General features: G+C 35.2%; 1 protein-coding gene across 1 annotated transcript; it reads right to left on the bottom strand.

Annotated features, from left to right (window-relative positions):
* Nucleotides 1-14,811: 14,811 nt before the first annotated feature.
* On the bottom strand, nucleotides 14,812-17,551 carry LOC115969163 (7-deoxyloganetin glucosyltransferase-like). The gene is made up of 2 exons (XM_031088742.1): nucleotides 17,001-17,551; nucleotides 14,812-15,901 (listed from the first exon to the last, which is right to left on the bottom strand). The coding sequence occupies exons 1-2, from the start codon at nucleotides 17,506-17,508 to the stop codon at nucleotides 14,949-14,951; spliced, it is 1,461 nt and encodes a 486-aa protein (XP_030944602.1). The 5' UTR covers nucleotides 17,509-17,551; the 3' UTR covers nucleotides 14,812-14,948.
* Between the last annotated feature and the right edge of the window lie 7,382 nt (nucleotides 17,552-24,933).

Below are 24,933 nucleotides of genomic sequence, written 5' to 3'. Positions count from 1 at the left end.
ACCAACCACAACTCACTACATGGACGAGTTGTGGCCAATATTGTGTCTTTTGGTGTGGCACAAGAATTATTCTGTTAATTATCGACATCATGTACGTGCGACCACTTGTTGGATTTGACATTAAACTATACTACTAGTATTTTAACTATTTTCAAAAAAAAAAAAAGGAAAGGGCGATCACATTTTCAGAAAAACTACACGAATACTGTTTGAGAAGTTGATCAATTTCTCTAACAGTACTCGTGTAGTTTTTCTGACTATTAGAAAGTTTCACATGAAGTTTAAAATGTATGTTCTAGTCTTCTAGCATTTGGACAGAGAATCATGAATGGGTTTTAACTTTTTCTAGTACAAGATTTGCCGACCTGCAAGTGTAAATAAAAATCATGATGTTAGTTTCACGTTATTTGCTTTAAAAGTATAATTCCCGAAACACAATCAATCATACCCCAATTTCATAGCTTGTTGACTTACAAGATTGTGAGTAGTCAATATTTTAATTCTTGTGTGATCCACCATTTATGTTGGTTACTCACAATCGCTTAAGTCAACAAATTGTGAGAGTTGCCTGGATATCTACGGTGCGATGGAATGAACATTGAATTGACGGCAAAATGGTACAGAGGGGATAGCCATCAAATTATTCATTATTCAGTAGATTTGGTGTATTTTAATTTGTATTTTTTTATAAAATTATAATAATTTTTATTCATAACATAACTAATACATCAAGTGTCCTGCTATGATCCAAATATAGATCAATTTTCAATATATGAATAAAAGACAAGATGAAAGATTCACAGAGACAATCTATCGACTTCTGCACAAGGGCTTCAGTGGCAAATTTGGCATCACTCTCAACCGTAAATACTATCCAAACTCTATTCTTTTGCCATGTTCAAGGTCCAATAGATTGCTTCTAATTCCGCTTGGATAGGGATATTTGTGTAAGCCTCCTTTGAACTAGCAAACACCAATGCCCGTCTATTCTCTAGCAAACACCAATGCCCGTCTATTCTCTAGCAAAATCGGCAAGCATTGAAAAATCGTTACCAACAACATCACCACATTTGACTTTAACTATATATACCTTTTTGACTATACCTTTTTGTGGCTTAGATACTACCAAGCTACTTCTTGGGATTCAGAATTGAGGTAATGAACTTGTCTAGGGCTAGCATGTTCTTAGGCAAGTTTTTATATTCCCCTCATCATCAACTTGAATTGATCTTGATTGTGTTTCCAAACATGTCTTGCTTTCTTAGCTTCCAAATTTGATCTAAAATCTAAGTTCCGGATAGACTGAGGTCTTTCTTTTGCACAAATGATAAGTTTAATTATGGTAGAAGGGATATTAGAGCCATGATTAACTTGTAAGGTTGAATTTATTCAACCATCTAATTGGCTTTATTCCGTGCCAAATTTGCTTGTAATTCAGCATTTAGTAACCTTGTATTTAGGTGGGTTTGATGTAAGGGTAGTGAGTGAGATAGAGCGAAGTTTGCTCAAGAGTGTGCAAGAAAATAGAGACTCGCGGCTGTGACTCGCGGGTGACTCGCGGCTACAAGCCGCCAGAAGCAGCACATGCCAAGCATGCTGGAAGATGAACAGTCATGCTAGCTAGAGCACTACAGGACAAAACAGGACAACTGGCCATACGGTTATCTCGCGACTGGATCTCGCGACTTAGTCAAGCCGCAAGGTCAAGCCGCGAGCCACCCCTGTTTTGTAAAACCTGACGTTTCACATTCCTCTCCCACTCCAGTATAAATACCCCTATTACCCACGATTGAAAGAGAGCTTCCAGAGAGAATTTTGAGAGAGAAACCCTAAAGAAAAACAAGATTGATTCATACACAATCTATACCTTAGAGACTCTTCAAATTCCTCAACGCTCTTCCTCTCCATTGTCAAATCCTTGAGAGGCATTATACCAAACCAGGTTCTCACCATCATCATCATTGTGAGACTGCTGTTTGGATTTCTGGGAAGCAGTTAGGAAGGAACCAATCTTCATTGGTTGATGCTACGGTCTAGTAGCGGAATCTAGGAAGCTAGAAAAGAAAAAGGTTCGGCGTAACCTCGTTGGAGCAAGAAGCTTGGAGGGCTTAGGTGCACTGGGTAGATTAGGCTTGGAGGGTCTATTGCTGTCCTTGTATCCCAACTGTATTTTCTAGTGGATTGATTACCGCTTAGAGGGCGGCGGAGAGGTTTTACGCCGAGGGCTTCGGTTTCCTCTTCGATAACACATCGCGTGTTGTCTTTGTGTTTGCATCTTCCTTCCTCTCTATCTTTGCCTTTTATTTATCTGCTGTGGATTTTAATCTGTTATGGCTTAGATAGTATTTAATCAATTTCGTATAATAGCATATGTTAAGTTTCCGCACACTAGTTGTTTGACATATTGCTTGAATTGATTAAGTTGTAATTTGGGGGTCTAAACGTTCAAAGGTGTTTTTACACGTTTTTGAACTTTCAATTGGTATCATAGCGGGTACACTGCTATTGGTTTCATTACCATTGTGTGATCCTTGACTCCCCTTTGAGATGGATAGGTCTCAATCCCTAAATGCACTTCCATATTTTGATGGTAGTAATTATGCTTTTTGGAAGGTTCGAATGAGAGCTTTTCTGTGTTCTATTGATGAATCCGTTTGGGATGTTGTTGAGATTGGTTGGACCAAACCAGAAGCAGCCAAATCCACATGGGATAAGGCAGTACTTGCTGCATCTAATGCTAACAGTAAAGCACTCAATGCTATTTTCTGTGGTGTGTCTCCAGATGAATTTCACAGGATTTCTCATATTACCGTGGCCAAAGAAGCATGGGAGATTTTGGAAACTACCTATGAAGGCACAAAGAAAGTGAAAGACACCAAGTTACAAATGCTGACCACTCAGTTTGAGGAGCTCAAAATGAATGAGGATGAGTCTTTTGACTCTTTCTATGGGAAGTTAAATGAAGTGGTTGTCAGCAAGTTCAACTTGGGGGAGAAAACGGAGGACTCAAAGATTGTAAGGAAGATCCTTCGATCATTGCCGGAAAGTTTTTGAGCTAAAGTGAGAGCAATTGAAGAGAGCAAGGACCTCGATGACATCAAAGTGCAAGAGCTGGTTGGTTCTCTGCAGACTTATGAGATGTCGCTGCCCAATCAACGAAAGAGTAAATCTCTTGCTCTAAAGACCATTAATGAGAAGGTGGAAGATCAAGACTCATCGGGAGAAGATGTGGTTGACAAAGATGTTCCATACCTCGTCAAAAATTTCAAAAAGTTTTTGAAATTCAAAAATAATGGCAAATTTGATGATAAAAGAAAATTCCAAAGTTCTGAAAGGGAGAAATGGGAATTCAAAAGGAAAGATGGAAAAGAATCCCAACCTACACAAGGTGTCACTTGTTTCGAATGTAACGGGCATGGACACTTTAAGAAGGAATGTCCGAATTATTTGAAATCGAAAGGTAAAGTGTATGCCACGACCTTGAGTGACTCGGATTCGTCTGACTCAAAATCTGAAGAGAGCTGTGATGGAGAGGGGAACTATTCGGCTTTTATGACTATTGCTCATGTTGAGTCTTCAGATGAGTTGAATCTGCTTGTACGAGACCTTGGAGAACATAGTGATGATGAATCACTAGGAATTGTTGAAGAATCGGATGCTGAAGAAGATGGAAGCACAGCAAATCTTCAGGAGAATTACAACTCACTCTTGGAGAAGTCAGGGGAGTACACAAGGGTGGCCAAGGCTGCTGTGAGAAAAATGAAGAAGGCTGAGGAGGACTACAAAAGTCTCCTAATCCGATACAGGGAGGCCAAATCTGAGATAGAAACACTGAATGGTGAGTTGTCCGAAACTTACACAAAAGTAAGATTTCTTGAGAGTGAGGTTGTGCAAGCAAATGCTAAAGTAGAGAGGGTCACCACCAAGAAGCTAGATGATGTTATCTCATCTCAAAAGAGCTTTTCAGACAAATCCGGATTGGGATATACCGGAGGAGGTAGTTCGTCTGGAAATGTCACTAAAGAAGTGAAGTTTGTAAAGGCCAAAGATCCAGTTGTAGCTAACCTTACTGGTGAGAAGCTCGAGGTGAAGGAGAAGAAGAATTTGGTGAACCAACGGATGTTAAATCCTCGTAATCAGTCTGTGGGCAGGTCTGAATCTCGTGCCAAGTCACGTCCTCGACCACAAAGAGGTCCTAGAGGAACTTATGTGTGCCACTATTGCGGACTTCAAGGGCATACTCGACCAAATTGCCAAAAGCTGAGAGCAAAGAATAGTGCAACTCCTCAAAGGTCAGGAGGACCTAGAAATGATAGAAGAATTTGGGCTGGAGATCAATCTAGAGATCAGAATGGTGATCCCGGAATGATGAACGTGATGAAGATGATTGGTGCATTCACCAACTGCTTGAAAAGCTTCTCACGAAGGTTTGAAAGCCCTAACTCCCGTACCCAATCCTATAAGGAAATCACCCCAAACGCAAGTGACGTGTGGGTGGAAAAGGGTACTCATGCATAAGCATTACAACATGTCCATGCATTTATACTTCCTATGCTTTGTGACTATGTTTGTTTGTTTTGCTTGCTATTTTTGCTGTTTGATTGTTTGCTTGTCTACTTGTGAATATCTTTAATTTTGTCGTATCAATCTTTTTGTTTCTTGTGTCAAATCCAAAAAACACATAAAAATTAGAAAATCAAAAAGCTTGATTGACTTTGTTGAGTTTTTGTCTCAAAACTTGTTTTGCCTTGTACCTTTGTGCTAATGGCTTTGTGCATTTTCGAGCATTACTTGTTTCTTTGCACTCATATCTATGTGGGAGAAATCTTAAAATCTTTGTGATTGTTGTAAATAGATCTTCAAACTTGTCATGAATGATTAGTGAATGGTTTTGTTGATCTTGAGACTTGCATAGACTTGTGTCTATATATCTTCCCACTCTTTATTTTTGTTTTGCTAAAAAGAGCTCACCAAATATAAATCTCCAAATGAAAAGAGATATTGAGCTGCAAAAGCCTGTCGCACATTCTAGTATTTGACTAGGAAAAAGGGTAAGCGACCTTATATTAAAGTAAATGTTTATTCAAAAAGCCAAAGGCTTATTCTTTAAAGTGAAATATCAATTATCACTCTCACAATGAGAGGTGATTGACTCAAAAGATCAAAAAGATCAAATGATATGATTGAAAGTGGAGTCAAATGTAAAGCTCCAAATTATGTTATCAAGTTTTTGTGGGAGGTCATATATACATACTTCTATAATTGAGATGGGTCACTTGATCTAGTGCTAATTGTGTATGCCTTGGTTGAATTGATCATTAAAACTTCACATTAGACGAAGGACTATCTCATTGTTGATATCCACACACAACACACAAGTTTATGTTCAATAAATGCCATATTCATTTGTGTAATTGTACTTGATGAAATATGTTTTCACATGCTCAATCTGTGTTAATTCAAGCACAAAAAGATTTTTGAGTATTTTAGGTGTTTTTGGAAAGTATTTTGTTTGAAAAATCTGAAAATTTCAAAAATCCAGTTGTTGCCCTGTTTTGGCGGCTCAGTCGCGGGTATGTTAAGTCGCGAGCCTCAGTCGCATCTTCGCTGGTCATTTTTGGCGACTTGTTCGCGTGTGGAAGGTCCAGTCGCGAGGTTCACTTAGAGATTTTCGCGGCTCAGCTCGCGACTCACTCGCGGGTAGACCTTCCAGTCGCGAAAAACACTTAGAAAAATTTTCAAATTTTCGTCCTAGGGTGTTTTGGCGGCTTGATCTGACGACTTTTTGGCGACTCGTCTCAGTCGCGAAAATCGCGTGTTTGGCAGAAACAGGAGCAGTTTTTAAACCTTTTTCAGTTTTCCCTCGAATTTTTGTGACTGTTCATCTTCTCTCTAAACTATCTCCCTCCCATACACTCTGTGCTCTTATCTCCAATCTCCATTGTTGCATACTTGTAGCTCAAAATTTTCAAATCACAGGTATGGGTTTTCATTTTTGCACTATTTTCTACTTGATTTTGTGTTTTTTCCCTTTGATTTTTCGCATATGTTTGTGATTTAGAAATGGGTTTGTGTTTCGATTTTTTGCCCCTTGTTCATGCCTCACTTGCGAATGCTGCTGCTAAAATATGATTTGATCTTAAGTTGTTCCCTTATTGCTCTTCATCCTGTGATTAGCTAAGAGATTCTTTGATTTTATCTGAACTTTGAGCTGTTGAGTTGTTTCAAATTGTTCCTTTTGAGGGTGTGTGTTTTACTGTGTTAAATATGCATGATCTATTGTGTAAATCTTTTGGGAGCATATGTGAGCTTCACAATGCTGTTTTTGAGCCATATCATTTTCCATTATCTGTCTCATTGACTTAGAACTGCCTTTGAGATAGTTTCTATACTTGATGCTTTTATATGTGTTTCCTATCTTAAGCTTGTTTATCCATGTGATTGATCTAAGTAGCTTGTGTTTAAATGTTCCAAGTTCATTTGTATGGATGAAATCTCTTTGTTAATTACATGGGACTGACTTGTTCTACACATATATTGCTCTATACTGTTGTGGCCTCTTCTGATTGTTCACAGATGGCTCCCTCACCTCCTAAGAAGAAAACTCCTGCAAAGAAGGCTGACAAAAGATTGAAAATGGATTCTAAACTATTTAGGTCAGTTCATCATTTTGAGAGATACAGGGATAACTTCATGAGTGCAGGAATTATTCAAGAAAGATTTGTAGATTTGGAGGATTTGAGACAAACCTTTATTCCCAGCTGTTTTGAAGGAAGAGGATGGGAAAAACTTCTGAGTGATTTCCCTGTAGTATGTGAACCCCTGATTAGGGAATTTTACTCAAATGCTGTGATAAAGGAGAATGAGTTAAGTTGCTGGGTTAGGGGTAAAGAATTCATTTTGGATGCTCATGTCATAGATGATGCATTAGGACTTGAAGGTTTAGAAGATGAGGAGTTTATCAACTACAAGGATAGGAGTGTCTCTATTGAAACAGTTCAACAAAGGATAGGTGGGCAGAGAGAAGGAAAATGTTTGAATACCACTGCCTTTACAGTGGACATGAGGTGTCTAACAATCATCATGATGTTTAACCTCTATCCCATTAAGAAGTTGACTACAATCAATTGTGCTAGAGCAATCTTTCTGATGGATCTCAAAGAAAAGAACTTCATAGACATAAGTTCCCACATATATGACACCATTGTGGATGAGACAAGAACAACCTCTAGGCCAAAATTGATCTTTCCCAGTTTGCTAATGAGGATTTTTAGAAGGAAGGGTGTTCCTATCCCACAAGACATCAGTCCCATGTCCACACCTTCTGCAATTAACAAGCTTACCTGCAAAAGGATAAGTGTCAGGCTTCCAGGAGAAGAAGATGAAGGTGATGAAGGAGAAGATGTCCCAATGGAGACTGAAGCAGAGGCAGCAGGGCATGCATCAACCTCAACACCCAGGAGGAGTGGCAAAAGACCCAGAGCATCAACTTTTTCAGATACCCTCCAGATGCTTTCCAAATCATTCTGGAAAGACTTGATGGGATCAGAGAAGTCCAGACTGAGCACTCTGAGAGGATGAGAGCTATGCAGGATCAGATTGATGTTTTGTCTGCAAAACTTGACAACTTCACCACTCATCCTAAACACTGACCCTTTGGCCATTCCTGTCAAAAAGGGGGAGATGTTTCTGTTGATAATGTCATTGATGATTGATTGAGAAGCAGAAAAGCAGCTCTTAAGGGGGAGTAATGTGTTGAGAGGGAGTTGTCAAACTCTAAGACTTTGTTTATATATGTTTATGTTTTGAGTACTCTTAGTGTTTTTATGGGTTTGGTACACTATGTTTTTGGTGTATTGTTTCTAACTCTTTATCCTATACTCTTGGTTTTAACTTTAATATATTTTGAATGATGTTATTCAGGATGTTTTGTATTTTGTACCCATGTGCTTTTGTAAGCTTTTAGGATTTATGTTTTAAGCATAGTTTGTAGGCTTTATGGTATGTACCTTGCTTAATGCAGCCTTTATGCTATGTTGAAATCAGTACTTTAATCTAAATGTTCTGCATTTTGGTTTATGTACTGTCACTCTTGTGCCCTTGTAGGATTGTTCCTAGATGCATATACCTTGTGTATTATGCATTGGTTGAGTGTTGAACATACAAGTGTCTTGCCTTGTGCTTGTTAACTTGTATGTCCTTGTGTTCATTCCAAGTGTGAATGAGCACTGTGATCACTACCTTGTGGTGTTCACTTGGTTGATCAAGCTATGGTTTGTTTCATAACTCCATCTTTGCTTGATCACATATTGCATGTTTCATATGCATTTTATAATTTTCTGCTTACAATGATCATGGTGTATTGTTGTGTTTCAGGAGTATTATGTTCATATGATTCAAGTGCTTCACAGCTTCTAGAGTTAGGTGTGAGTGAGTTTTGTTCAACTGTTCCCAACTCACATGTTAAGTCTAGAGTCTGTTTTAGGGTTTTGTCACGGAATAGCCAAAGGGGGAGATTGTAAGGTTGAATTTATTCAACCATCTAATTGACTTTATTCCGTGCCAAATTTGCTTGTAATTCAGCATTTAGTAACTCTGTATTTAGGTGGGTTTGATGTAAGGGTAGTGAGTGAGATAGAGTGAAGTTTGCTCAAGAGTGTGCAAGAAAACAGAGACTCGCGGCTGGGACTCGCGGGTGACTCGCGGCTACAAGCCGCCAAAAGCAGCACACGTGCCAAGCATGCTGGAAGATGAACAGTCATGCTAGCTGGAGCACTACAGGACAAAACAGGACAACTGGCCATACGGTTATCTCGCGACTGGATCTCGCGACTTAGTCAAGCCGCGAGGTCAAGCCGCGAGCCACCCCTGTTTTGTAAAACCTGACGTTTCACATTCCTCTCCCACTCCAGTATAAATACCCCTATTACCCACGATTGAAAGAGAGCTTCCAGAGAGAATTTTGAGAGAGAAACCCTAAAGAAAAACAAGATTGATTCACACACAATCTATACCTTAAAGACTCTTCAAATTCCTCAACTCTCTTCCTCTCCATTGTCAAATCCTTGAGAGGCATTATACCAAACCAGGTTCTCACCATCATCATCATTGTGAGACTGCTGTTTGGATTTCTGGGAAGCAGTTAGGAAGGAACCAATCTTCATTGGTTGATGCTACGGTCTAGTAGCGGAATCCGGGAAGCTAGAAAAGAAAAAGGTTCGGCGCAACCTCGTTGGAGCAAGAAGCTTGGAGGGCTTAGGTGCACTGGGTAGATTAGGCTTGGAAGGTCTATTGCTGTCCTTGTATCCCAACTATATTTTCTAGTGGATTGATTACCGCTTGGAGGGCGGCGGAGAGGTTTTTCGCCGAGGGCTTCGGTTTCCTCTTCGATAACACATCGCGTGTTGTCTTTGTGTTTGCATCTTCCTTCCTCTCTATCTTTGCCTTTTATTTATCTGCTGTGGATTTTAATCTGTTATGGCTTAGATAGTATTTAATCAATTTCGTATGATAGCATATGTTAAGTTTCCGCACACTAGTTGTTTGACATATTGCTTGAATTGATTAAGTTGTAATTTGGGGGTCTAAACGTTCAAAGGTGTTTTTACACGTTTTTGAACTTTCATAACTCATCAACATCTTGAAACTGAATCGGATTAGTCTTCACATTCCAGTAATATCCAAACCAAATCATTCAGCAATGATAAGTTTAATTTTTTAGTCAATTCATTTTGTGACTAAACAATCCCAAGTAGGGAATACATTTGCTGCAATCCTCCATAAATGCATCTTGAGGTTTCCATTGATTTTTAACCTCCAAATTTTACCCTGGTCTGATTGACCTTTTCTAGGATCTGTAGACTTCACCAAATCTTAATTAGCTGATTTTACTCAAAGTTCACTAGAGTTTGTTCTAGCCCAAATCCATATATCCTCTTGCTTATTAAGGTCTATTTGGTTGGAACAGCGAAAAATTAGAGGGTAGAAAATGAGGAGGGGACAGAAAAGATTTAGTTTTCTCCTATTTATATTTGGTTGAAAGGATGGAAAAGTGGAGAAATAGAAAATTTATTTGTTTAGTTGAGAAGAAAAATAGGAGGATGAAAAATGAAGTTAGTATAAATTTACAATTATATTCCTATTAAATAAAATAAAAAAGTAAACATATTTTTTATTAAAAAAATTGTGTATGGACACTTCTTTCTTTTAATAAATTGCGCGCGCACACACACACACACACACACACACACATACACACACACACACACACACAGAGAAAGAAAGAAAAAGGCAACTGAACAAAACCCATGTGCACTACACACACACACACAGAGAAAGAAAGAAAAAGGCAACTGAACAAAACCCATGTGCAAGTGCACATGGGCATTTTCATCAGTCCAGCAAATTAAGCTTTCCCCTCCTAGTTTTCTCCACATCACACACACACACACACACAGAAAGAAAGTTTTCTCCACATCACACACACACACACACACAGAAAGAAAGAAAAAGGCAACTAAACAAAACCCATGTGCAAGTGCACATGGGCATTTTCATCAGTCCAGCAAATTAAGCTTTCCCCTCCTAGTTTTCTCCACATCACACACACACACACACAGAGAAAGAAAGAAAAAGGCAACTGAACAAAACCCATGTGCAAGTGCACATGGGCATTTTCATCAGTCCAGCAAATTAAGCTTTCCCCTCCTAGTTTTCTCCACATTTTGGGGAAAGCATTTTGGTGAGCTCGGGGAGAAAACACTCGGGCTCCATCACATTTTTTTCCTTTCCCCTCCCAACCAAACACCCATTAAAAAACATTTCTCTCCACTTTTCTCCCCTCAATTTTCAATTCTCTCTAAAATCCCTCCAAACAAATATACCCTTAGGGATTTTAAGAATTGCCTTAAGTGTCCTTGTCAAACCATTGCTTGACTTTGGACATATCCAGGTCCATGAAGATGATTGTGCTGATAGGAACTCAACCAATTATTATCCACCTTATATTTACCCTTTAAGAAATTAGCATAAAAGTACATAACATGGATTTTACATATGTATCTTATATAGGAGGCTTAGATTAAATGGGACTGTAGTATACTAAATAATACATAATAGTTTATTACAATAATCGTAATGAGAGAATGATGATGACAACAGTAATTAATAATTTATCCAATGTGTCTTAGCCTTATCATAATTTAATTCATATATTTAAATTAAGGGGTAATTACAATAAATTCACATGTAGTTTAGGTTGAAATCACTTTGTCTACTTGTGGTTTAAAAAGCATCACTTTACTTACCTAAGGTAAGGTCTGTTTGTCTCCCGTAACCCACCTTCATTAAAAACGGAGGTAACTAAGTTTTTTTGCTTTCCTTTTATGTCTCTCTCTTCCCCCAAAAAAAAAAAAAAAATAGACACAAAAACAAAAGAAAATAAGATCAAAATATGCTATTTGTAAAAATTTAGAAACTTGGTTTAAGAACTCCAATAAATCACAAAATATATTTTTGTAACACACTCAAAAGAAAATAATACAAAAAGGAAAAATTTACTTACATCCATAACTTAATGTAAGAGAAAAAGAACGCAGAAGGCAAAATTTTCTTATCTATACATTAATTTATTTCTCACGCTCTTTATGCCTCTCTCTCTCTCCCTCTGTTCTATCCTTGTTTATCTCATCTCTCACACTCTAGTTCAAATTGACACTCCAATTCAAACAGGAGTAGCTTTGGGTCACATTGGCTTTGGTGGTGATTGTGGAGGAGCATAAGGTGGCTACGTTGGGTTGGGTATGGGTTTTGAGGAGGAGCACGGCGTTTGGTTGGGTTTGGGTTTTGAGGAGGAGCACGGTGTTAAGTTGGGTTTGGGTTTTAAGAAGGAGCACGCTAGTTTGCGATTTGGGACTTGGTTGTAGTCAATCTAATCTCTCTTTCATCTTCAATTAATCTTTAGGGGGAATTACACTTTATCCACCTGTGGTTTGCCTAAATTTAACTTACCCACCCGTGGTTTCATTTTTGACACTTTACCCACCTGTGCTTCACTTCGTTACTATTCCGTAACCCACCTCCCTTTCAAACGTTATTCTAACACATAATTTTTATCAAAAACAAAACCCAAAACAGATCAAACACTCTTCTCTCCCAAAACACGCTCCTATTCATGCATGCTTACCAAACTAAGATCCTAGATGCTACAAGGCAAAGAGCTTCAGATAATAGACTGAGAACTATCTGGGGCCATCACAACCACCATCGGAACCCACAACCACTACAACCTCCATCGGAAACCACAACCACTGCAAGCCCTAATCTACAACCCCCACCAAAATCAAATCAATCCACAACCCAAAACTACAAAAATAAAACGAAACCAATGAAGCAAATTTTGAGAGAGCAGAGATGTAGTTCGATCTAAACCTTTGGCATCAATTCCTCGCAAAAACGGTGGTGGATGATCTGGGTTTGTTGGGTTTTTCACTACAATGGCAGATCGACCTCCAAAACGCCACCTTCGGCATCGATTCCTCACAAAAATGATGGTAGTTGATCTAGGTTTGTTGGGCTTTTCACTATGGCGGTAGATTGACCTCCAAAACACCACTACCACGAGAGAGAGAGAGAGAGAGAGAGAGAGAGAGAGAGAGAGAGAGAGAGAGAGAGAGAGAGAGAGAGAGAGAGAGAGAGAGAGAGAGAGAGAGAGAGAGAGAGAGAGAGGAAACAATGTTGCTGGGCTTTTGTTTCAATCCTAAGAGAGAGAGAGCAGATTCACCTCATGTTGCTAGGCTTTTGTTTTTGTTTCATTGAAATGAATGTCTTCTATTGGGTTAAAGAATAATGATTATTCCCTCATGCTTTTGTCTTCAATTGGATTAATGTCTTCTACTACTGTCCTTTTGCTTTTGCAACATGAGATTTGTGAGGTGGCACAAGTGGGTAAAGTGTCAAAAATGAAACCACGGATGGATAAGTTAAATTTAAGGCAAGTCACAGGTAGGTAACTTGTAATTCCTCCTAATCTTTATGCTTCAACAGTAGTGTTGGTTATGTTTTCTTTTTCTTTTCTTTTTTTCACTTCCATTTCTTTCTTTTGGCTTTTCATTTTTTTTTTCAACTTTACTGCAGATGGGTTGCATCTTGTGCACAATTATTTTTGTTTTTGTTTTTGTTTCAATTCTTTCTCCATTACTAAATATTTAAATGCTTAAATGGGTGCCTTGACTTTTTTTTCTTTTTTCTTTTTAGTAGCTACGTTGTTAGGGAACATTTTATTGAAATTAGTAGCTATGTTTGGCATTATAGCTTGTGATCATCATCTAGGTATCAAAATCAAACATAGGCAGTGAAGATGGTAAGATCTCTTATTCATTTTGAGCTTTATCTATCTTTATGTACATGTGAAGAAGAAGATGAGTTTTCTCTTTCTTGTTTTTAGTCCTTATCGTTGAACTTTGTTGCAGTCCTTTTGTTTTTGTGGAGGCTGATTTGGGTTTGATTTTTCCTAGGGGTTTGTTCTTTGTGTTCAAGATTTGTGTGAATGGAGAGAGACCAATATTAGTTTTTGATCTTGTTTTTCAAGTATTTTTGTCTTCTTCTTCTTCTTCTTTTTTTTTTTTTTTTTTTTTTTTTTTTTTTTTTTTTTTTGGGAGAGGGATATTAAAAGGAAGCAAAAATACACATTTGTTCCTATTTTTTAACAAACAGAGTATACCTCAGGTGGGTAAAGTGATACATTTCAAACTACAAGTAGGTAAAGTGATTTCGAGTCAAACCATAGGTACGCAAAATAATTTTGGGTCAAACCACATGTGAGTTTATTGTAATTACTCATTAAATTATTAAATTAGACCTCATAAGAGATTTAGAATAAAATAAAATTATTAAGATTCTTTATAAAATTGGGCTTAGGATTTCATTTTAATTTAAAATTTAAGGGGTTAAACATAAAAATTTTGAAAGTTTTATGCTAATTTGTAATATGATCAGGTCACATGGGAATATTGCAAGTTGTCTTAATTATAATGGTAAAAATAGTAAAGGTGATCGTAATAATAATAATAAGTGGAATTATATACACAAAAGTGGTGCATGTCATGCATGACTCATGAATCACTTTTTAATGCGAAGCTTGCCATGTTTGAGGACAGAATTGGAACCTTCTAGTTCAAGGTTTTCACTTCACGTAAATTTTGTGAACTTGTAATAGGGCCTCAAATTAACTATTTTCTTATTGGGCTTAGGCCCTGACAAACTATGTTAAAATGACCTTGGATTCCAACTCTTTCACTATAAGGTCTGCCCCAGGCCACCCATGTTAATTGAGGTCTCTTACATAAAATCTATGAAAAATTGAGTGTACCAAATGTTTTCTAATTCAACACCTACTTATCATGTTACATGCATTGTCACCAACTTTTGGATGAAAAGTCCATGAAATCACGCTCACTATATATTTTTATTGGCATTAATATTGGAGTTGACTACCCTTAAAACTAGGATCTATTGGCTGCTTTTATGAGAATGCAACCCATGTGTTATGGCAATAAAAAGGCCTCCCCAACAACATTGTAAAGTCGCATAGAAGAGAATTTTTCATTTTTTAGATATATGAGGTGGCAATTTTATTTATTTTTCTTAATTTGATAGTTACAAACCTACCATAGAGAATGAGGGATAATATTAGATGTTTTTATTAAAAATACAAAAAAAAAAAATGCCAATTAAACTACAAGTCTCTTGGCATGTTGACAAAATTCTTAATAAAAAAAAGCATAAAAGAGTCTTATACATACCCTTGTAAAACAATAAAACATCCATCTTACTTTAGGTCTCTTAACATAAGTTCTATGAAAATTTGAATTTGGACCAAATGTTTTCTTTGTGAAACACCTAATTACCATGCCTTGACACCCACTTTTTGATTGGAAATCCATGGAACCTCAAATAACATTATCAAAGTCAATATCGGTAAGCTCTTTTAGCTTCCTCACTAAACTAACAAAGTTAGTGTAAGAAGACCCACCTGATTTTGTTGCTGCTTGGGCTCTCTTCTTCCACTCCATGACCTTCTCTCTAATCTCCATCCCTTTTTCTCCCTCCATCAATTCTCTCATAAGCCCCTCAACTTTGTCTCTCTTCACATCCGTATCAATCTCCATCCCAATCCCCCACTTGTTGCATGAATAAAAGCAATTGGTTTGTTGGTCAGCAAAGAAAGGCCAACATATCAGTGGCACTCCCTCACAAATGCTTTCCAACGTAGAATTCCATCCACAATGAGTTAAAAATCCTCCAATTGAAGGATGACTAAGAATTCTCTCTTGTGGACACCAGTCTGAAAGGAATCCTCTTTCTTTAGTCTCCTCCATGAATTCCTTGGATAAGATCTCAACTCCACCATCCACAAGATTTGAGCGTATGATCCATAAGAATGAATACATGCTATTAGCAAGTCCCCAAGCAAATTCACTCAATTGGTCAGAAGTCATTATTATTAGGCTTCCAAAATTCACGTAAACAACAGAATTGGGCTCCCTTTTATCTAACCAGCTCAAGCAGTCATTATCTTCCTTCCACAAGTTTGATTCAACAGTCTCCAGCTTTGTTTCTGGAAATTGTTGATTAAGCAAAGACAGTGGACCAATAGTGTAAAGATTAGGATACTTAATTTTGATAGCTTCTAAAACCTCTTCTTCCAAATCATCAAACGTGTTCAGGACAATAGCTCTAGCTTTCACAGCATCATTCACTGATTCTATGCTGTAATTGAACATTATGTCATTCTCATCGGTGGACCGAAGAAATGTTGGAAGATCTTTCAATTGAATCCCTTTCATTTCTGGTATCCAATCAATGGCAGTATCAAGATATCCGTTACTCAAGCAGTCCTCATCTACGTACAAGATTGAGACAAATAAGTGAATAACAAAATGTGTAAAATAAATAAATAAAAACTATTGATCTTATTTAACTTTTTCTTTATGTACTATAAGAAATATGTTCTATTTTATTTTATTTTTTAACATGAAAATTCAAGATTCTTTAAACACTAGACTATTTTTTGAGTATATAAACTTCTCATTTCAACTGCATTAGTAACTATTACAGGGAGCCATCCCTAACTCCAACCTAAAAAAATCAATTTATTTCCCAAACCCAACCCAATTCTCTTTACCCATGACATCTCGAATAATATGTGAAAGTTTCAAGTAGGGTTTTGGCCATCCCTGGGCGGACCCGATGGGGAAGTTTATGATATAGAATGCTTTCCCCGGTGGTAAAAACTAGTATTGTCCTATAGTTGCAGTGGGTTTGCATGTTCACTGCAACTATAGGACAAAACTAGTTTTTGACTTTTCCTTTTCCTAATGGGTTTTACTTTAAACACATTTTAAGAGCTATTTTGGAAATTCCAAACCACCACCAACTCACCAGATTACAAAAATGGCAGGTCGGTTAAAAAATTGGATAGTTTCAAATCAGTAAAGTGGGTGGGTTAGTTTTAGTTATATATTGTACACTAAACTTCTAAATTTATTTTTAACATTTACAAATAATTTAAAAATTATTTCCTCTAAATCCTATAAACTATTGAAGAACTTGCAACAAAAATATAAATCATTAAAAAAAAAATAGAAATGATCCACTTTCTCATAAATCATAGTATAAGTATTTTTACTATTTTTTTTTTTTTTTTTTTTTTTTTTTTTTTTACGAACTGAAAGTGTTATAAAGAGAGAAAAAAAATTATACAGACAAACAAGCATCACTCCGAATAACAAAAACAAAAGAAGGGGGCTGTGTTGCCAAAAAAAAAAAAAATTTTTGAATCATTAGACCAACCCGTATATCTTACCATGTGCTTTTTTTTTTTAGTTAATACTGAATCATTTATGCTTAATACTGATTGGGAAGCAACAAATAAAGAGGAAAACAAAAAAAATATTAGCCTATTAATCATACCATTGTGTCATGGTTAATTAGAGATATACCTTTCAATGGAAAATAGCCTCTTTCTTTAAGGTCTTCATAGTGAAGATAACCCAACACACCGCAACCACTAGGAGTGAAGAGCATCACCTCCGGAATGCCAAATTCTTGGGCAGCCTTTAAGGTAAAGCCCAAAACCCCATCAGAAACTATGCAAGAAACTGGAGGCACATCTGATGAAGAATTATTGAGTTTTGTGATAAGGTCATGGAGTGAACACAACCCATCAACAGACATGGCTGTGCATAAAGCAGGGAGGTCAAGTATTCCTCGCTGGTTTGTTGAAGGCAAGCCATCTGAGATTGTTTCAAACCTGAAATCATCTAAGCCTTTGCGAGAGTCTTGGCCTCTAGACTTCACTATGCGATTGTAGTTGACCTCTGTGTGAACAAAAGTGATATGAAAGCCTTTGGAATGAAGAAGTTTGGCAAGTTTTAGCATAGGGTTTATGTGGCCTTGAGCTGGAACAGGAATACAAATGGCGTGGGGTTTCTTCATTGTTGACTCCATTAGAAGCAAAAATGGACAGTGCAAAGCGGACCTTCTTCAAGTTCAGAACCAAGTTCTTGTTTATAAGTGATTTTATTTTATTTTATACACATAGAGCTAATCTTTGGACTTTCAAATTCAATTTCTCTCTTTTTCAATTATGAATTTATTAAACTGGTACAATTAAAATTAATTATCGAACTATATAATAATATAATCATTAAGACTTATGTATTATCAAAATTTTAGTTTGGAGCGATTTTGTTTCTTTGTTTTTTGTTTGTATGGAACGAAACAAATAAAAGTAATATATTATAGTTTCTTATTAAGTTTTGTAAGTGAAAAAAAATAAAAAATAAAAAATCAATTTTCATCACCAACCCGACCCAACTAGTAAAGAATCACCAAGTGGACCAGGGACCGCGGCACTTGTTTAGGGGGTTGGCTTCAAGAAAAATATTTTTTTATTAGTTTATTTTATGCTTAAGAATATTTTTGCATACATTGACTAAAATCTTACACACCATAATCACAGATTAGTACAACCTAAAGTTAAACAACAATTAGACAGTGTGTATAATTTATGTTAGTAATTGGGGGAAAAGAAATAATAAAGTTACCAACTGTTCAAATATTTGATTGGTTAATAAATAATATGGTGCCAGTGAGTTGTATTTTGTCATTTTGTTTAAAATATTTTTATAAAATTAATGACAATGGCATAAATATAAATAAATGTTATACATACTTAACAAAATAAATTGGTGACATGGTCATACATAACCACATTGACAATAGATAATAAAAACTAATAATGAACTATCATGTAATAATTTTAAAATATGAAAAATCAAACATCTGCCGTGCAAATTCAACAAAACATTATATTCTCAATTTATATTTCCTAAATAATATATAATTGCTAATTATAGTAGTTATTAATATTATTATGATTGTATTATCTATATATACTATAAAACCAAAACTTTTGACTTTTTGTTAATCTCATTAAAGTTTGATAGATAAGTTTTACAGCTCACAATTTTCTACATCAACATTTTTATTTTTTTATTTTTAATTGGATTTATTTATTTTGATTTTATACCCGACTGATGCAAAAAAAAAAAAATATATATATATATTCCTGACCTATGCTATTATTATGTGACCCATTCTCTTCTCTTTGGTTGTCTCCATTCTTACGACTTCAGCCGATCTCTCTTTACTGCTTCCCATGCTCTCTTCACTGTAAAATAAAAATAGTTTGCTACTGAAGTCAATCTTCTGACTAGAGCAAATTAGCAAGATTTGAATCCTATAGCTAGCTTTTCAATTTTCACTACAAAAAACGCGGCTATAGACCCCAAAAACGCAGCTATAGGGATATAGCTGCATTTACAAACAAGGTCTATACTACGCAGCAATAGCCCCTTGCGAGTCTATAGCGCGTTTTTTTAACCACGGCTACAGGTCAGACCTATAGCCGCATTTTTTAACCGCGGCTATAGGTTGAGACCTATAGCTGCACTGCTTTGAGCTGCATTTAGAATCGTAGTTATAGGCCAGACCTGCTTTAGGTCCTTTTTCAGGGAAAAAAAAATTGTTCAACATAGAGCCGCGCTTAAAAGATGCGGCTACAGACAATACTAAATTTGCGTTTCTTATAAACGCAGCTCTAGGTAGGTCTGAAGCTACGTTTATTAAACGCAGCTTTAGGACATATTTCAAATAAATAAATAAAATGGATCTATAGCCGTGTTTTTAAAAACGCGGCTATAGGTTTTTTTTTTTTCTTTTTTTTTTCTTGCTAAAGTTTTTCATGACTATATCAGCAAAGCACTTTCATAATAATAATTAAAGTGTGTTTGTAATTTTCCTTTGGTAGAAGAAAGAATCCGAGGGAGAGAGAGAATTTTCAATCAACTAGCAAGATTGCAGAGGCAAACAAAACAAAAACTTAAATACAACTGTTAAACATATTTCATTGACCTAAGGCACACAAAAACATCTTCACAATTTAAACAAAATAATCTATGGAATGTTGGCATATGTAAATTGAACTTAGTAGCAAGTGAAAATCAGCAACAATGTAACAAAAAAAAAAAAAAAAAAAAAAAAAAAAAAACTTAGTAGCAAGAAGAATAAAAAGAAGGAAGAGCAAATAGAAGCAAACCTGAATTGAACTTAGTAGCAAGTAAAAAAAAAAAAAGACTAGAGAGACCCTGAATGAAGATCAAAGAAGAGTAGCAAACATATGAAACTCAGCAACAAGTAAAAAAAAAAAAAAAACTTAGTAGCAAGAAGAATAAAAAGAAAGGAAGAGCAAATAGAAGCAAACCTAAATGAAGATCAAAGAAGAGTAGCTAGCAAACAACAAAGAATGCTATAAAAATAGAATCAAGATGGAGACTAGAGAGACCCTTAGACCTCTTAAAATCTCCTCTTTGTTTCGATGGGCTCATATTTGGGGTTTTACGCATTGTATTTCAATTTCTAAATTCTTACAATTTGTTAGCTTTAGTTCTTGAACTTGTTGTATTTGTTTCTTGTACAAAGTGTTCACTATTGTGAACGTGATGTTCAATTTTTTCAAAAAAAATCTTATTACTTATGCAAAAAAAAAAAAAAAAAAAAAAAAAAAAGGTTCCATGCCTACTTCAAAATTATTGGATGTAAGGCTTGGCTGCTATTGCCCATGATGACCAAATAACTACAAGTCAAAATTCCATAAGAGAAAAGTGGGAATATATCAAACATGACTATTGCTGCAATAACAAGCCACCAGCTGAGACTTGTAAATCTGACCCATCACAGGCTGAACTGGAGAAAAAAATGATTAAATCTTGATCATTGTGCGAAGTGCAAATATCCAAATATAAGTTAAGACTCCACAACAGGAGGGTTCCAAAGAAACTTAAAAATTAATAATGGTGATTAGCATACTAAACACAACAACCATTAGCTGAACATTACCAAACATACACATATTGTTGCTCAAAAATAAAATTCTCAATCATGATATAAGTAATTCACTCAATTCAAACTAAAACACCAAAAAAATCACAAAAACTTTCCTTGCATTTATAAATCACATTAACACAAAAAAAAAAAAAAAAAAAAAAAAAAACACCACAAAAATTTTCCAAAACAACATTTTGATTCACAAAAATCATAGCAAAAATTTATCTCTCCCCTTGTAGTACAGGTTCCAATACACAACTTGCACCCATACTTTTGCTCAAGTGACTACATCCAAAATTAAGCCAAACATTCAAACTTTCTCTTCAAAAAAAAAAACCCAAATGCAAAAAAATCGCCAATGCAAAGATCATACCTAGCCAAGAATGTGAGCGCTGGAGTGCCAGAAAGTATCGCGGCCTTCATTAGATTCAAAAGTGAAGAGCTTGAGCTCACAATCAGACCCCAGAGGCCTAGACATGTCCCAGAGAACCCCATTGACCTCAGAAATCAAAGCGTTGGCAGCCAAACTCTTCAAAATCTCTTTTGCAATGCCCAATGGCGATGTCACCCACTTCTTCCCTTCCTTCATAGTCCCATCCAGCAATGTAATCCTTCCAAAAAAAAAAAAACTACAAAATTTCAAATCAAAATTGAGTGAGTGCAAAAAATCTAGGCTAGGGTGAGGGTGAGGAGGATCGGTGGTAGAGAGGGGTGGGTTGAAGGTGAGGGTTTGGGAGTCAAAGGGAGAGAGGGAGAGAGAAGGTGAGAGATTGGGTTAAAGATTAGAGTACTGTTTAGGGTTTTTTTTTTTTTTTTTTTTTTTTTTTTTTTTTTAATTTATACCAAATCTGTAGCCGCGTTTAAACAAATGCAACTACAGACATGCTTTAAGCCGCGTTTTATATACAGTTGTAGCCGCATTTATAGAAAACACAGCTCTAGGTAGGGCTTTGGCCACGTTTAAAAAACGCGACTTTAGGAATTTTTTTTTTTTTATTATTATAATTCGGATGGGTCTATTGCCGTGTTTTTAAAATGCGGCCTAAGCCCAACCCACAAAAATGCAGCTCAAACATAAAAAAACGCAGCTATAGAGCTAATCTTTGGGCTACGTTTGGTAAACGCGGTTTGTGTAACTACATTTTTGCCAAACGCAACTCAAAGTCAGTTTATAACTGCATTTTTGTAAACGCCACTTAAAAAAACACAACTAAAGCTCGCGTTTTTTGTAGTGTCTAAAAGTTATTTATATCCTATTGAATAGGTTATGGTTCTTATGTAGAATTGTAGATATGTATCTATTTTCTGTTCAGATTTCTAATTGTTTGTTACTTTTTATGTTTTATTTAATCATTAGGTATCTATGCGCATGGAGGAAGTGGAGCATGACTATGAACAAAGCTTTCACATTCTATTCTAACCTTAAAAATCGTAGAGGCTAATGATTGGTCTTTATGTCAAAAGAAGATCTTGGAAAGTGCAATAGGGTGGGCATTAGAAAAACGAGAAATACTCCATTAATTATATTTAAACAACAAATCCTAACTTCTTAATTCTTACTAAGAGTATGTTTGAAATCTACTTATTTTGTTGAAATTAAAAATTTTTTATTGAAAGTATTCTAGATAAAGATAAAAGTTAATTGAAATAGTACAGTATGACCTATATATAGTACCAAAAAGTACAGTGAGACTTATGAATATTAATAAAAATAAGTTAAATAATAAAATAAATTGGTTTTTTAAACTGAAGTCAAACTCACACTAGATATTATTAGTAGGTAATAAAATAATTTCAGTAATTGATTTAAATTTTAAATTAAAATCAGTTATAATTTTTTTCTTAAATTTATTGTAAAATTGTTTTAAAAATATTATGATCATAAACTATTTCTTAATGTATGTGTGTGTGATCAGCGATCCGATTCTTGCGGGACAAATAAAAAAAAAAAAATTGTAAATAAAACAAAAGTTGAATCATTTGCATTAAAAAAAATGGTTTTATTTTTTGAGTTGTGTTAATGGACAGTGCCAACTGACAAGTGACAACTGTACCAGAATCGTTCGTTTACGGGCATTAACGAAAGAGATATGACAAGTGACAACTGTACCAATATCGTTTTATGGAGATGTGCAATCACATGTTGCATCATTTGCATATTATTTTAAAAGGTTTGACATTAAAATGGTGACTGTATCTGTGCTTTTCGTTCTTATCAAAAAACAAATAAATAATAATTCTTGTATGTGATTGTTTCTTAAACAAATAAATAATAAAAATAAAAAATAAAAACAAAAGGAAACTTTTCACAGGATGGAAAAGTAAATGCGTGCCCTTGTTGGCATATAGCTTTTATGAGCTTTTTTTTATTTTATTTTATATACATATATATATAATTAAAAATATAAATAAATAACACCAAAGTTTTGGACTTTTTGTGTAAAGTTCAGAATATGCCCTAACTTTTGGGCTGAGAAAGGATCGTTTTGTCTGAGTTGTAAAAGATTTGCAGAAACGTCACGTGTAAATAGAAACCATCATATTATTTTATCCGTAATTGCCTTTTAATTGTTGGAGTGAAGGTGGAATGGAATGGCCTATATTGGCGGCAAAAATGGCATTAAGGAGGGAACCAACATAATGATGATGGTGGCAATAATAATTAGATGGATAAATTATAATTTATTCATGTTTTCATTTTTTTTTTTTTTTTTTTTTTTTTTTTTTAAACCATATTTTCATTAGTCTATAGACTCTACACATTTGTCCCATAAGATTTGGATTGAATTAAATTGGTACTAGTTTTTTTTTTTTTTTTTTGAGAGTCAAAACAAAGTATTATTATTAAGATGCTGGAAAATCAGAAATTACAACGTGACTAATATCTGTTGGAACATGCTCCATCCAGACTAATAACGGAAAAGAAACAATTGCTCTCTTAGCTAAAGCATGGGCTGCACAATTACCCTGCCGCCTAGTATGAGAGAAAGAAAAGGCTCTTAGAGAACCTACAATAGACATTGTGTCTTTGATAATCACCCCCAAGGCTGAATGAGCCCCGTCCGCTGCCTTCAAAGCCCTCCAAACTACCTCAGAATCTCCTTTAAATTCAGCAGCCGATAATCCCAATTCCACAACAAATTTTGCTGCTCTTCTTGCAGCTAGAGCTTCCAACACCTCCACTAAACCCGGGTAAGGTATTTTTTCAGCTAAGGCAGCAGTCACGTCCCCCTTACTATCTCGAACTATAACTCCTATCCCTGCTTCCTCCGACTCGGCGAACACCGCACCATCATAATTATTTGGGGGTGTTCACAGTTGTTTGAAGTTTGAATATTTGATTATACTAGTACATGTATATAGTCTTATTGTCCCAAACACAAGGATGAAGTCAAGATTTTGACTGAAAGCATGGGCCAAAATTTGAATTAACAAATTTTGATAATTCAAGACTAAGAAATATACTAAAATTAAAAACTAAATTAATACTAAAAAAAAAAAAAAATAAAGGCTAAAATGCAAAACTGATCTTCTAAGCTTTTTTCAGATTTCATTTCAGTCCTCTAACTTTATTTTTGTTCATTTTAGTCCTCTAAGTTTCATATTTATTCAATTAAGGTTTTTCCGTCAACTTTTGTTAATTTTTTTTTTTTTTTTTAATCTGGAAAATATTTTTCAATCATTAATTTAATTTTTTTTAATTTAAAAAATTTGAGAAAAAAAATTTAAAAATCAAAAAATTAACCACAACATATAACAAAAATTAATGGAAAAGCCTTAATTGAATAAACTTGAAAGTCAGAGGACTGAAATGAATGAAAGCAAAGTTAAATGATTGAAATAAAATCTGAAAAAATTTAGAAGGTCAATTTTGCATTTTAGCCGAAAATAAAACTAGATACTATTTTTTTTTTTTAATATATATCAACTTAAGCAGTCATGATACATAACAATAAATAAATAAATAAATTTGAATTTATCACACTCCTAACCCAATGAATAGGCTATGCACTAGGGGTGGCAATTCGTGTTCACATGTCGGGTTCTTGTCGTGTTAAGCCATGAGTATTTAGCTATATGGGTTGACCCAAACCCAAGTACCCGACCTATTTAGTAAAAGTGTCACAAATTCTTGACCCTAACACAACCTGTTTATTAAACAGGTAGACTCGACCATGGGAGTCAATACCGTACCGGGAGCTATTTCGGTTTGATCATAGATACGAAATATTTCGGTACCTATTAATACCGGTGTACCGTTCTAGAATTATCAGCAATTTTATACATACATATATATATATATATATATATAATATTATATTCTAATCCAACCCAACATTGTAATTGTAAAATTATAATAATAATAATAATATAGATATTCAAGTACATATATAGATCTAGTTTTTTTTTTTTTTATACCTTGGATTAATTCCTAAAAAATAAAAAAATAGTTTTTTTTTTTTTTGAGAAACTAAAAAAAAAAAA

This window comes from Quercus lobata, chromosome 11 (assembly GCF_001633185.2).
Source record: "Quercus lobata isolate SW786 chromosome 11, ValleyOak3.0 Primary Assembly, whole genome shotgun sequence".
Taxonomy (NCBI): Eukaryota; Viridiplantae; Streptophyta; class Magnoliopsida; order Fagales; family Fagaceae; genus Quercus; species Quercus lobata.
The sequence above is the reverse complement of the archived record's forward strand: the minus strand, read 5'-3'. Positions and strand labels throughout refer to the sequence as shown.

Bases quoted from the DNA above. Each gene is read 5' to 3' on its own strand.
- LOC115969163 (XM_031088742.1), bottom strand. From the start codon at position 17,508: ATGGAGTCAACAATGAAGAAACCCCACGCCATTTGTATTCCTGTTCCA. The intron at 15,902-17,000 runs GTATATCTCTAA...TCTTGTACGTAG, and splicing joins AGGCTATTTTCCATTGAAAG to ATGAGGACTGCTTGAGTAAC.